General features: G+C 40.5%; 1 protein-coding gene across 1 annotated transcript in view; it reads left to right on the forward strand.

The window, feature by feature from the left end:
- The window catches only part of serinc1 (serine incorporator 1), a 36,245-nt gene that overhangs the window by 13,696 nt on the left and 7,109 nt on the right, over positions 1-15,440 (forward strand). The window contains exons 5-8 of the mRNA XM_078542163.1: positions 1,811-1,948; positions 2,309-2,478; positions 4,212-4,302; positions 5,835-5,976. Coding sequence (XP_078398289.1) covers positions 1,811-1,948; positions 2,309-2,478; positions 4,212-4,302; positions 5,835-5,976 — 541 coding nt within the window. The remainder of the gene's footprint in view (positions 1-1,810; positions 1,949-2,308; positions 2,479-4,211; positions 4,303-5,834; positions 5,977-15,440) is intronic.

Raw genomic sequence — 15,440 nt, forward strand, 5'->3', positions numbered from 1 at the left:
ACTAAATCTTGATGGAATTGTGATACACTACTAAGGCAGCACTGTCATAATAAATAACTTTGGGTCTACCAACTGTCACATGGTCTCATGTTGATGGCAGATGTCACTTCACATAGTGCAAAGTAACACAGAAAAGTACCCATGTAAGGTTAACTGGGAGCAGTGAAAATATTTTTACCATTAATTTACTGAACTGGCATTAACTGAAATTAGGATCAGAGATGCTGTACCTGATCTGGAAGAGCTTGATGCTGACACTGAATACAAAGACATTGATGAACAGTTGTTTTTTTGAATAGACTATCTCAGGAAAGCCAGTACCAGTTTGTTAGCAATTCTTGTTTGACCAACTTGATTAAGTTTTTGATCAGGTAACAGAGTGGATTGATGAGGGTAGTGGGGTTGATGTAGTTTGTGTAGACTTCCAAAAGGTGTTTGATAAAGTGATACATAATAGGCTTGCCAGCAAAGCTGAAGCCATGGAATAAAAGATACAGTGGGGGCATGGATACAAAGTTGGCTTTGTGACAGGAAACTGAGTAGTGGTGCACAGTTGCTTTTTGGACTAGAGGAAGGTATACAATAGGATCTTTTCTTGATCTATATTGAAGACTTGGACATGGGTGTATAGGACTCAATTTCAAAGTTTGCAGATGGCACTAAATTTTGGAAGGTTTGTGAACTGTGAGGATAGCAGTGGACTTCAGGAGGACATAGACAGGCTGGTAGAATGGGTAGACACGAGGCAGATAAAACTTTAATGCAGAGATGTGTGATGTGATGCATTTTGGTAGGAAGAACGAGGAGAAGCAATGTGAATGAAAGGCTACATTTCTGATGGGGGTGTAGTAACTGAGAGACCTGGCAGTATATATGCACAAATTATTGAAGGTGGTAGGGTAGGTTGAGAATGATGTTAAAAATGAAAATGTGATCCTTTGATTTAAGCAAATAGGTTATGATGAATCTTTATAAAACACTGGTTCGGCTTCAACTCGAGTATTGTACCTCAGTTGTGGACATTGCACTTTAGGTTGGATGTGAAGGCTTTGAAGGAAGTGCAGAAAAGTTTTGCAAGAATGGGACAGGGATGAGGGACTTTAGTTATGTGGATAGATTGGAAAAGCTGGAGTTGTTTTCAGAGGAGAGAAGTTTTAGGACAGATTTGATAGAGATGTTCAAACTCATGCGTGGCCTAGACAGAGAGAGAGAGAGAGAAATTATTCCCATTTGTGGAAGGGACGTGAACCAGAGGAGACAGATTTAAGGTGCTTGGCAAATGAACCAATGGCATCATCAGGAAAAGCTTTTTTATAAAGCGAGTAGTTATGATCTGGAATGCACTGCCTGAGGGGGTGATGGAGACAGATTCAATTGTGGCTTTTGAAAGGGAAGAGGATAGGTAGCTGAAGAGAGAAATTTACAGGGGCATGGTGAAATGGTGGGGGAGTGGGACTAGCCAAATTACCCTTGCAAAGAACCAACATGGACTCGACAGACCAAATAACCTTACTGTATTAACTATTACATTTCAATATTGTGATTTTATTTTTGCCTTTATACAAACTTCTAAATGTACAAACTTCTATTGTGTAAAAGATACCCAATTTTACTTGGAACACTTTATATACTCTTAAGGCCTCTTTACTTTAAAATTCCTGTTGAGTGAGCTGTGATTTTTTATAATATATTCAAAATAGTTTTTTTTATTTTTATACTTGAAATATGTGCTGAAATGATTTTACATCATTTTAAATACAATATAAGCTAACTTAATTTTTGAGCTTTAATTTATTTTATTTATTTGTAGTCTGGTTCTATGTTGGAATGGCTGGTGCATTTTGTTTCATCTTAATCCAACTGGTTCTACTCATTGACTTTGCCCACTCTTGGAATGAATCATGGGTTGAAAAAATGGAAGAAGGCAACTCTAGGTGCTGGTATGCAGGTAAGGAAAGCAAACTGAAGACCAGTAACTCCTGAGAGTGATGGTGTTATGTAGATTGGGACAGGGTGGGACGGCGACAGTTAAGAGTTTTTGTTAAATACTGATTACGGTATTCCTTCATTCATTTACTTGTTTGGATAAAATATTATTTCTCATTGGGATCCTGCTGAAGGACATCTGCTTTATACCATTCTTACCACCAAGGCCATGTGCTCCTTCCCTTGCTTCATGTCTCAGAATATGTCTACCCTAAAACTTGTTCCAAATGGTGATTTCTTATTTTAAAACATAGTTTTCTGAAATTACTGTTCTAGAACCTAGAGAACTAATAGCTAACAATTTGCATAATATTTTTAACAGCACTGCTGTCAGCAACAGGCATGAACTACCTTCTATCACTGGTTGCCATAGTCCTCTTCTACTGTTACTACACACATCCTGAGGGCTGCACTGAGAACAAGGTCTTCATCAGCTTAAATATGCTGTTATGCATAGTTTCCTCTGTCATGTCCATCCTCCCAAAGATACAGGTATAACCCAGGATCTTTAGAACAGTTGACCTAAATTTTGGAGCGTGAATCATTAAAACCCAGCTCCTTTAGTTTTATTTTGTTTTGCCTAAATAGATGCTGTATCAATGGTGTTGTGTTGTAAATATATTTACTGTTCTGACAGACAAAAAAAAGAGCTTTAATAGAAAAAAAACCTAAAACAATGCCAAAAGAGCAGGGTTCAAGAAATGTACTTAATCAGTATAGTTTTAGACTGTTCATTGCAACTGCTTTCACGCAACGACCTTTAATATATTTTGGAGCCGTACTGAACTCAACTGTGACTGATAGTGACCAATATTCATTGGAACTGGAGTAGCCCATTCATCCCCAGAGCCTTTTCTGCCATTATGTTAGATCATGGCTGTTATACACGTTACTATTTACCTGTATTTTGTTCGTAACCGTTGATATCCACTACCTACAGTATTAAAAATTTTATTTGACCAAGAATTCACAGCATTTTGGAGTGAAGAGAGTTCTAGATTTCCGTGACCTTTTGTGGGGGGGGGGTAAAATGCTGCCTTATTTCACTCCTAACTGGCCTAGCCCTAATTTTAAGATTATGGCCTTTTGTGGATTCTCCCACTACGTGAAATAACTCTTTGTTCAAATATCAAAAGTTTTTTTAAATTTGAAATACCTTCTAAGCTTGAGAGGATACAAAACAAGTTTATGCAACCTGTCCTCTTAACCTAACCCTCAGCTCTTGTTATCTTCCTGGTGAATATATGCTATACTTCTTTCAAGGCCCATATGCCATCCCAGAGGCGTGGTGTCCAGAACTGACACACTACTCCTGATGGCTTATGACCAGGTCTCTCTACAAATGAAGAATAATTTCTTCACTTTTGAATTCCAATTCCCTTCAGATAAAGGCCAACATTCTGTTAGCGTTTTTGATTACTTTTTGTACCTGTGCACTAGCTTTTAGTGATTTTTGTACATTGACAACCAAATACCTCTACAACGCCCAGGTTCCACTAGAAGAACATATTCCAATATGGCTTTCTTCGATCCAAAGTGAATGGCTTCACACCTCCATATTGAATGTTATCTTCCACAGTTTTGCCCTTCATTTAATCTATATTCCCCTGTGGAACTTCCTTCTCCCATCCACACAACTTATTGTGCTTTCTGACTTAGTCATTTGCAAATTTGTATCAGCAACTCTATTCATTTATCCAAGTCATTTGTAAGCTGAATAGCTGAGGCCCGAGCACCACCTTTCATATCCAACCAGTGCCAACCAAAGAATGTTATCTTTATCCCTACTCTGTCTCCGACCTCCTAATTAATTATCAACCCATGCCACAAGGTTATCTCAAATTCAATGCATTGTGATTTTTTGATAATCTCTCGTGCAAAACCTTATCAATGCCTTCTGGTAGTTGGTCTAGAAAATATCTATAGATACTCCCTTGTCTACCCTGCCAGTGACCTTCCCAAAAAAATCAACTAGATTAGTCAGATGTGGTCAACTTTTCACAAATGTGTAAGTGAAACATGTACAGACCTGAGGAAGACCAAGCAGTGACAAGTGACTAAGAAGTGACAAATTAGGCTGCCTATTAGAATCAGATAGCAGGTGTATGCTATCTGTAGGAATAAACTGTGTATATAAAAAAGACTGTTGAACCTAAATAAATTATTCATCTTTGTTAAATGAATATGTTAGAAATATATTGAAGAGATTGTTGATGCTTTTTTAGGAGTCCCAACCTCGATCTGGTTTGCTCCAATCCTCCATCATCACCTTGTATACCATGTATCTAACGTGGTCTGCTATGACTAACGAACCAGGTATTTTGTTCATTTTTATTATTGTGCTTTAGTTCCTACAGTCCACCATCCATAAATAATGTCATATAGGAAATAGATTACTTTTGTGTGCATTATGAATAATGCCCCGTGATACAATCTAATCCAATTTGAACAAATGACCTGAGGTCCAGCAGTCCTCCAGCAGCGAAGGACAAAGTTTTCATTGTGTATAAGGACACTTTGTTCATCCAGGATGCTGCTAGGTTGCCTTTTTTATTTTTATCTGATTTAGATTACAACATTGGAAGGATTGCATTGAAAATTGCATTCATTTAACTTAACATACTTTGGTTTATATTTTGGTGCTGGAATTCTTTTAGTTTGTTTTCCTATTTGACATGTAGGCTTTGTGGAAGCAGTGGACTTTATTTTGCTTTTCCTCCAGATGGTACTTTTTAAAAAAAAAAATATTTGTGTCTAGGAAATCTGCAGTCAAGCTTGACATGGTTCATGTGTAGCTTAGAGAAATTATGCCAGGCTGGAAATGAGTGGGAAATTGCAGCTGCCCCAGCCTGCCTGCAATGAAAATGGTGCTTGTTGAAGTAACACAGTATTATTGTATTTGAAAAATTGTTTTCTTTGGCAATTGCGGCAAATATGATCACAGTTTTGCTTAACAACAATCTCAAATTAATAACTTGTTACCCCGATAGTTAGATTAGTTATTTGGCTGATTAGAGCAGTTGATTGGGTAAATTTAATGTTAATCTGCTTCTACATATGACCTATTAATATAGGCCTCCGACTAATGCCTGCCTGCCCAGTACACCGAGGGGCTGGAAACTGTGTGGAACCCCTCGGGTTGTATGCTTTTCATGCACTGTATATAACACATGCATTGCAATCGTATTGAGGCACGTCAAGAGTCAACGTGCTCACGGAGGAAAGTTAAATTTTATTGCACTTCTCGTAATGTCCAATTTGAAATATTTTACAAATGTAATTTTACAAATTTTGGGGAAAAAAATTGCACAAGTTTATGGTAATTTTCATTTACAGCAGTAGAGTGAAAGACCTGAAAGAATTCATTATAATGAACAGGCTGATGGCTGAGATTTACTGTGGTGTAAAGCTGAATATGTTTTGTTCATTGTAATTGAATAGAAAATTCAACTGAGACTCCTGGAAGTTGGATAGAAGCATTTTTCAAACTTATGTTATTGCTATTTGGCCTGTCCTGAGTGAATAAAGCACAGATGCCCCTCGGGCTTTATGGATCGGCATGGGTCCAAGGCCTTCTGTGTTCTATCTTCAATTACGTTAACAAACTTCATGAATAATTTAATTTTCATTGTCAGACTAGAGACACTGGCATAAGGAGAATGCTTTGCCCTGTTCATAATTCAGTCAAGTCAATCCTTAAATCACATTGCTTTCAAAGTAATGGCTTTTTAAAATATAATATTATGTAGTTGACTATCTAGATTTAGTAAAAATGTGAAGCATAGACAATAAGTTGACAATTAGTCACGCCAAGGGGAATTTACTTTTCCATGTTTAATTTCTTACAGACCGAAAATGCAATCCCAGTTTGCTGAGCATGATTGGGTACAACAGCACAGGAACTCATGTCCCTGGTCAGGTCATCCAGTGGTGGGATGCACAAGGAATTGTAGGACTGGTTCTATTTTTGCTTTGTGTTCTTTATTCAAGGTGAGTAACCATCAGATCTTTGCTTTTGTTAATAGCTGTCCGTTTTTCCCTCAAAGATGTCATTTTGATTAGGAGGTATTTTAAAAAAAAACATTTGTCAGAAGGTTAACAACAACAGTAAATGTTAGCTAAAGTCATACTGTCGCATGTGAACTGTACTTGCACTACACGAAGTAATGATGGGGGGCTGTCAGTTTACTTGTAATTTAGATACTCAAATGTTACCATGTTTAATTTGGGTTGTCACTTTCTCAAAGAAGTCAGGGAGCATATCAGACAGGATCTTCCCCATCTGAAGCCATGTTGCTTGAGTCATTGTAGCACAGAAGGAGGCTATTTGGCCCATCAAGTCTATGCCAGCTCTCTTTAATTAGTTCCATTCCTCCGGTCTGTCCTTGTAGTCCTGAACATTTGTTTCCCTCGAATGCCTATCCAGTTTCATTTTGAAGTCATTGATCATCTCTGCTTCCACTGCCTTTGTAGGCAAAGAGTTCTGGGTTATTACCACTCTCTGCATTAAAAAAAGGTCATCCTCACATCCCTCTTGTATTTCTTGCACAGAACCAAAAATTTGTGTCCCCTAGTCCTTGTACTATTAGCTAAGAACAGCTTCCATTATCTAAACTTGTCATATACTTGTGTATATCTCTATCAGAGATATACCTCATCCTCCTTTGCTCCTGGGAGGACAACTGCAGCTTCTCCAACCTAACTTTGCAGCTTGGAGCCATTCTGGTAAATCACCTCTGCACTGTCTCAAAGACCCTCACATTCTTCCTAAAATGTGGTGACCAGAACTGGACTCCAGTTGTGGCCTAACCAGAGCTTTATGAAAGTTGAGCATAACTTCTCTGTTTTTCCACTTACTACCCCAAGATCCCATATGCTTTGCCATCTACTCTCAATATGTCCTTTCACTTACAAAGCACAAACACCCTCAGGCCCCTATGTCCCTGCTCACTCTTTATAACTTTGCCATTAAATCTGTATTGCCTCTCCATATCACTTCTGCCAAAATGTATCATGGCACCACTTCACTATATTAAATTCCATCTGCCACTTCTATGCCCATTTTGTTAGCCTATCTATGTCCTATTGTGGTTGATTGGTATGATCATCACTGTTTGCCACACCTCCAAGTTTGGTATCATTGGCAAATTTTGAAATTTTATCTGTGTTACAATATCTGAGCCATTTAAAACAACAGGGTTTGGAGCAATGATCTCTGGGGAACACACTGCTGATTGTTCTCCAGTCTGAAAAACAACCATTCACCACTCGCTGTTTTCTATCACTGTATCACAATATCTTTACTGTGCAGAAGGGGGCCATTCAGCCCATCGAGTCTACACTTGCCCTCTGAAAGGGCATTCCACATAGTCCCACTCCCCTGCCTTATCCTCATAACCCTGCACGTTCTCTCCTTTCAGGTAGCAACCCAATTCCCTTTTGAATACCTCGATTGAACCTGCTTCCACCACACTTTCAAGAAGTTTGTTCTAGACTCTAAACACCCTCTGGGTGAAAATTTTTTTCCCCACATCACACTTTCTCCTTTTGCCAATTATTTTGAAAATGTGCCCTCTAGTTCTTGATGCTCTCTTGAGTGGAAACAGTTTCTCACTATTTACTGCCCATACCCCTCAGGATCTTGAATACCTCTATCAAGTTTCCTCTCAGCCTTCTTTTCTCCAAGCAGAACAGTCCCAACACCTCCAATCTATCCTCATAGCTACAGTTCTTCATCCCGGGAATCATTCTTGTGAATCTCCTCTGTACTCTATCCAATACCTTCACATCCTTCCTCAAGTATGGTGCCCGGGACTGGATGCAGAACTCCAGATGAGGCCTAACTAGTGTCTTGCACAAGTTCAATATGACTTCCTTACTCTTGGACTCAATGCCTCAATTAATAAAGCCTAAGATACTGTATGCCTTATTAACTGCTCTCTCAACATGCCATGCCATTGTCAATGAACTATATACGTATACACTGAGGTCCCTCTGTCCCTGCACCTCCTTTAGAGGCTCTCCCTTTATTTTATACTGTCTCACCATATCTTTCCTGCCAAAATGAATCACCTCACACTTCTCTGCATTGAATTTCATCTGCCACTTGTCTGCCCAATCCACCAACATGTCTATGTCCTTTTGAAGTTCAAAGACTATCCCCATCACAGTTGATACAAAGATTGGAAATGTCGTCATCTGCAAATTTTGAAATCATGCCGTGCACTCCACAGTCTAGATCATTATATATCAAGAAGAACAAGGGTCCCAACACTGACCCCTGAGGAACTCCACTACAAACCTTCCTCCAATCTGAAAAACAACCATTTATCACTGCTCTGTTTCCTGTCACTCAGCTAATTTCTTATCTAAGTGCCTACTTTCCCTTTTATTCCATGACCTAGAATTTTGCTCACAAGTCTGTTGTGTGGCACTGTATCAAATTCCTTTTGAAAATCGATATACACCACATCAGCACAGTTTCCCTTATCAACTTTCTCTGTTACCACCTCAAAAACGCCAGCAAGTTAGTTAAACATGATTTTCTCTTGATGAATCCATGCTGGATTTCCTTAATTATCCTGCACTTGTCTAAATGATTATTGATTTTATCCCATACTATTGGTTAAGCCAATTTTTTATCCAAGTTGATACTGACCCTCCTATTTCATGAACCTCAATTTTGTTAACCAGCCTTTTATGTGGTACTAGGGGCATTGTAACATAGTGGTAATGCAACTAGAGTAATCCACAGGCCTGGACTAATGTCTGGACACATGAGTTCAGTTCCCACCATGGTAGCTGGTGCAGTTTCAATGGAATTAGTTAATAAATCTGGGATAAAATGCTAGTCTCATTACCAATGATTATGAAACTACCAGATTGTCATTAAAAATCCTTCTTGTTCATTAATGTCCTTTAGGGAAGGAAATCTGCTGTCCTTACATAGCCTAACCTAAATCTAGCACTAGGCCCACAGCAAGGTGGTTCATTCCTAACTGCCCTCTGATATGACCTAGTGAACCACTCAGTTGTATCAAAGCACTGCTATGAGTGTGCCTACGCCACACAGCGGTTTCAGAAGGCCCCTGAAGGGTAATTCGGAATGAGCAGCAAACACCAGCCTTGCCAGTGATGTTCACTTCCCTTGAACGAATAAAAAATCTTTGTCAAACACTTTCTTAAAATTCATGTAGACGACGTCCACTGCATTTCCTTCATTAACCTTCTCTGTTTCATCAAAAAATGATGTTTACTAGGTTGCTGTATAGATAATCCTCTAATTTACTGTAGATCAGTACCATTATTTTACATGGGATTACAAGTAAAAACAATAGGTCTGTAGTTGTCTGTATCTATTTTGTCACCATTTTTGAACATAGACAAAATGTTAGCTTGTTTTCCATAAGCTGGTACATCTCCAGTGTCCATTTATCCATCATATTCATTGCCATTGCCTTGTAAATCCATGCACTCTTCTCGCATACCTCTAGGATAAATGCCATCAGAATCTGAACAATTGTTTAAAATCATTTCAGCTTCTATATGGCTCTCACCTCATTGGTATTAAAGTCCTGAATGAGGACTTTATTGGGGATGTTATGTTGCTTATGTGTTTCCCATGAAATACAGTAAAGTCCTGCCATTCGCAGGGGTTACGTTCCTATGAAACCTCAAACGGCAAAATCGTGAACAATGAACATGCTTTTCCATGGGGCTGAATTAGATAGTTTCCAGCCATGGGAGGGGAGCATGGGTTTGGGCAGTTACTCTACTCTAAATTGTGGTGCAGTACCTGTATCCGACAGACAGGGGAGCTTCTGAGCAATATATTGGTGAAGATTTCAAAATGAACACAGTGGTCATTGCAGTGCGATTCGGACATTACTGTGTTAATCCCTTCATTCGGGCTGCACTTCAGTTGCAACCATTCTGGTCTCTGCTCCGTTATGGCTGTTATCTCCCTGGAGAAAGAAGAGAGAGGGAGAAGAAATTGCGGATGAGCGAACATTGCTCATGCGATGCACGATTCCGTGTACAAAGTGCAAAGCGCGGTAAGTGAAAACGTAAACCAGGAAGTTGCAAACAGCAGGACTGTACTGTAATTGGAGGCAGCAGTCATTCGAAACATTAACAGCATTGTGCTCATCATTAGCTTTAACTGTTTACATCATTTAATGTTCTCACCTCTTCTCTGATGGCCCCCTTACCAATGTAGCACTGGAGTCACGTTTTACTGTTATACTTTGCTTCTGCAGGTGTGCTTTTTATTCGTAAGTCTTCCTTTGATAAGAGGGACAATCATTTAACTACTTTTTAATATAACCCTATATTAATCTCAGGGCAAGCTCCTTTTCCTTTATCGCTGCAGGATTTCTAGTTAATTTTTACTCTTTATTTCACTTTTAATTTGTTTGTGAATCCATCTAGGGTCATGCTTATTTAGTTTGAGTTTGACAAATTTTAGTCAAATTACTTCCTTGTCTTTTCTAAGCATAATTCCTGGTAAAATAGTGATTTTGAAATAAAATATGCAATCTAGTTAATTAGTGATTGGAAAGGGCTATGATGACGGACTCCACCGCATTTTTCTCCTCCTGTGCAGTTTGTTTTATCTCAATCTGTATTGTTCACTTAGTCATGTAAAGTTAGAACAACGTAGTTGCAGAACGCTGAATGCAGCAGTTGTTTGTACGGAAGTTCCAAAATCTGATTGAATTTCTAGTGTATATGGTATATAAATCATCCAGTAAAGGGAAACAGAGAAGGTTTTCATCTTAAAGCTGTACTCGAAGTATGATGAGGGCAAGGAGAGAGACTGTGGATGGGCAGCCACAATGCAGACCAAGGCAATGCATTAGCACCTCCTTTAGCCAGTACCACCACCATCAACACCCCTTTGACCTTTTGTTTATGACTTCTTTTGCAGTCACTCCTTTGCCTCCACCTATCACTGGCCTTCTATCCAGCTTCACCTGTTCCCACTCCCCTTAAACAGTATATATTTCACCACATTTCTACTTCCCTTTAGCTCTGAAGAAGAGTCATACAGACTCGAAACATTGGGGAGAATTTCCTGCCGGTGGGGATGGGGGGGACTGAGCGGGTGTGGGCAGGTGCGCAGCCAATTGCTGCCCGCTATTGGCTGCACGCTGCCATTTTACGTGGGCGGGCCAAGTAAGGTCCGCCCAGCATGATGCGCACCCTGAAGCTGCCTGTGTGGGTGGGGGGAGGAGGCTGAGTCAGGAGGCGAAAGAGTGCAGAAATCTCCCTGAGACACAGAGCTGCCTCAGGAAGATTAATTTCAATATGAAAAATTGAAATAAAGAAAAAAATATATTCAGACATGTCTCCTCATGTGACAGTGTCACATGAGCTTGGGCATGTCAATGAATTTTAATTAAAAAAATTTATTACATTTAAAAACCCTTCATGAAACTTCATTCCGCCTGTGGATGAGGTTCCATGAAAAATGCGAAGGCTCTTCGCCTGCCTGCCAACCTTAAGGTTGGATGGGCAGCCCTGTTAATTATTTTAATTGGAATTTAAATGGCCATAATAGACCTTTGACAGTTCAGCGGGCGCACAGCCAACTCCGGTGCGCGCCCGCCGAACTGAAGATCTGAATGACACGCGGTGATGTCGGGACGCACACCCGTCAGGCCTGCTGAGGTTTTCCAGCACTTTTTGTTTTTGTTTCAGATTTCCAGCATCTGCAGTATTTTGCCTTTATCTTGGTGGTTCAGAAGGCTGTTGTGAGCAGGGAGGGGGTGGTGGGGGGGTGCGTGGGGGGAAAGAACGGAACAAGATAGAAAATGTGGCAGTGATACAGGATCCCATATTTATGGAGACATGAACGAGTGTCCTGAAAGGTGTGCTGCTGATCTAATGCCAGAGTTAAGAGAGGCACCTTGAGAGGTATTTGGAAAGGGAGGTGAAAAAACAGTTGTTCTGGACCATGTCAGATCAAATGACATAGATAAGAGCAGGAAGGAGGTCCCGATGAGGGAGTGCCAGGAATTAGGAGCTAAATTAAAAAGCAGGGCCTCGAAGCTAATAATCTCTGGATTATTGCCTGAACTCTGCGAATTTGCATAGAGACAGATGGATCAGGAGAGTTAACATGTGGCTGATGTGAGAAAGACTGAGAGAGTTACCTTTTCATATGACATTCCCACCAGTACTGAGACAGGATTGAGAGGATAGGCTCCACCTGAACTGAAATGGGGCCAAGTGTAAAGTTTAAATAAGGAGGTGGCGAAGGCTTTAAACCAGTAAAATGGAATGGGTGGGAGGAGAGTGGCATCTGAGAAATGAAGCAAACTTAAGCCTAAATGAAACAGGAAAGGAGAGCATTGGACAGATTTGACTAAGAAAGGACAAAAATGGCCAGAGAATAAGTAGCTATAGAACAGGAGGATAAAATGATGGTTAAAAATGTAAGAGGAGCTGCTGGTTTAAAATCCTGGAACGCCTTCCCCAACAGCACTGTGGGTGTACCTACACAAGGACTGCAGTGGTTCAAGAAGGCAGCTCACCATCACCTTCTCAAGGACAATTAGGCATGGGCAGTAAATGCTGAGCTTGTCAGTGATGCCCACATCTCATGAACAAATTTAAAAAAAAGTTAAAGCCCCTGTATAATAACACATACAGCGTCCATAATCAGGCAATAATATGTCACAAGGAACCTCATATATTAGGAACAAGTGAAGAGGGCACTCAGTGGAGTGCATACTTCCACTGTGCTGTGTTAACATTATCACATTTAGGCAGCTCTTCCTTGAGGCTCTTTCCTGCCTGGTTGATGCTCTGTAACTACAAAGCTGAAAAAAGAAATATTTTTTATTAAAAGCTTCCCTCTCACTGAGCTAGCTCCAGGTCAATCCACAGCCAACAACCTGCTCAAAATTCTGTTCACATTCCATGAATAAGTTTTAAAAAAAAAAATCTGACAGCTGTGACAAATTCCACCACAGCAGCTGAGACAGTCCACAACATTTTAAAGCAATCAGCAAATTCTAAATAAAACAAGCAACAACATTCTTTTAACAAAGTCTACATACCCTCTCCCCCATTGTTAAAAGAGCCTTTTAAAAAAAAATTCCCGAATCTGGATCCACATCCTTGCTAAAAATTCATCATTTCTTCCTTGGGACATACCCTATCTGTGTACCAAGTTTCTTTGAAATCTGTCCATTAGGTTTTGAAATATATTGTTTACAGGCTAAAATAGATTAACATACAGGGGTGAAAACATTATCTGCACCCAGCTCCCTTGGCAGAGGTAATTACTGAGACATGGCTACAGCAAATCAGGACTGGGAATTAAACATTACAGAATACATTTAGAAATAATAGAGACAGAAAAGGGGAGGTGCAGTACCTCAACTTAATAGAGATAACATGGCAGTAAAAAGAAGTAACACAGCCATCAGTAGGACTAAAGTAGAATCAACATGAATAGAGATAAAGGATCAATCACAACTAATCTATAGACCATCTAATAGTGGAAGGTGAAAGAAAAAATGTGCAAACAAATTAGGAAAATGAGTAAAAGGATTTCAGCTACCCTGAATTTAATTGGTCAAAACAAGTAGGCAAAGGGAATAGAGTTACTACAATGTGTGCAGGACTCCTTTTTATCTTATCTTAGCCCAACAAGGGAGGATTTGCTACTGGAACTAGCAATGAGGAGTGAACCAGAGCAGATTTTTTAAAAAAAGGTAAAGGTAATGGATCATCTCAGCAACAGTGACCATGGGCAGAATCTTCGGGTCATCATGCAGGAACGGGCCCCGCTCACCGACGCTTAAAACGACACGCGGTGATATCGGGCGTGCGTCCCGATGTTACCGCGCGTCATTCAGATCTTCAGTTCGGCAGGCGTGCAGCCGATTCAGAACTGTCAAAGGCCTATTAAGGCCATTTAAATAATTAACAGAGCTGCCCGTCCAACCTTAAGGTTGCTGGGCAGGCAAAGAGCCCAGGCGGCCTTCGCATTTATCATAAAACCTCATCCACGGGCAGGATGAGGTTTCATGAAGGATTTTAAACTTTGATAAAAAATTTTAAATAAAATTCATTGATATGTCCTAGCTTATGTGACACTGTCACATGAGGGGACATGTCTTAAATTTTTTTATTTATTTAAATTTTTCAAAATCAAACTAACCTCCCTGAGGCAGCTCTGTGCTTCAGGGAGATTTCTGCGAGCGCAGGCCCCGACTCTGCCTACCCCCCCCACCCGCACAGGGAGCGCTCAGCACTTCCGAGTGCGCATCACGCTGGGCGGGCCTTAATTGGCTGGCCCGCCCACTTAGAATGGCGGTGTGCAGCCGATCACGGGCACCAATTGGCTGCGCACCTGCCCGCGCCTGCTCCCGATCAGCCCCCCCCCCCCACCCCGGACGGGGAGAAAATTCTCCCCCATATTATTATGGTGAGAAGGAAATAAACGTGCCAAAAAACTGTGTAATAGTTCTAACAGAAGGCAATTTTGAGAGGCTAAGAATAGAACTGGGTAATGTAAATGAACAACAATTTGGGTAAACGGTGATGCAGAACAGCGATGGCAAATATTTAAAACTGAACAACAGAGCCAAGCTTAAAAAAAACAAGAACAAACTAAATGCTAATCAGACATCATGCATAAATAAAAAGATAGGGGGAAAATTGAGAATAAGGAAAGTGACATACATTAACTACATGGGCAGCAAAGGAGAGAATAAGGCAGAGTACAAACGATTTGAAGAGAAATAAAATAAAAGAATGCAGTGAGAAAATATGAAATCACATTATGAAGAAACATATAATAGTAAAGTATCCTACGGAAACAAACAGAAGGAATGTTTCCATGGCAATAGGGACACTAAGGGCAGAATTTTTCTCCCATTGGGGGGTAAGTTGAAGAGCGGGCGCGCGGAGGCATGCTTCCGATCAGTGCCCCCAATCGGGGGCATGCCGCCATTTTACGTGGGCGGGCCAGTTAAGGCCCGCCCAGCGTGACGTCCGCATGGAAGCGCTGTGTGCTCCCTGTGCTGGGGGGCTTCCCTTAGCCGAGAGTGCACTCTTTCGCACATGCGCATGAAAGAGCGCTCATCTCCCTGAGGCTAAGTGCTGCCTCAGGGAGATTGACTGTACATTAAAAAATCAGAAAAATAGGGAAAAAAAATTTCCCTGACATGTCCCCTCATGTGACACTGTCACATGAGCTGGGACATGTCCATAACTTTTAAATACACTTTAATTATATTTTTAAAAACCTACATGAAACCTCATCCCGCCCGTAGATGAGGTTTCCTGCTTTTTCTAATTCCCACCAGGGCTCCTGGCCTGCCCGCCATCCTTCAGGTTGTACGGGCAAGTACATTAATTAATTTAACGAGTCTGTCAATGGCCTCAATCAGCTGATTCTGCTGAGCCCCTGCCTTCCTGAAAATTGAAATGGGGCG

Source organism: Cetorhinus maximus, chromosome 5 (genome assembly GCF_964194155.1).
Source record: "Cetorhinus maximus chromosome 5, sCetMax3.hap1.1, whole genome shotgun sequence".
Taxonomy (NCBI): Eukaryota; Metazoa; Chordata; class Chondrichthyes; order Lamniformes; family Cetorhinidae; genus Cetorhinus; species Cetorhinus maximus.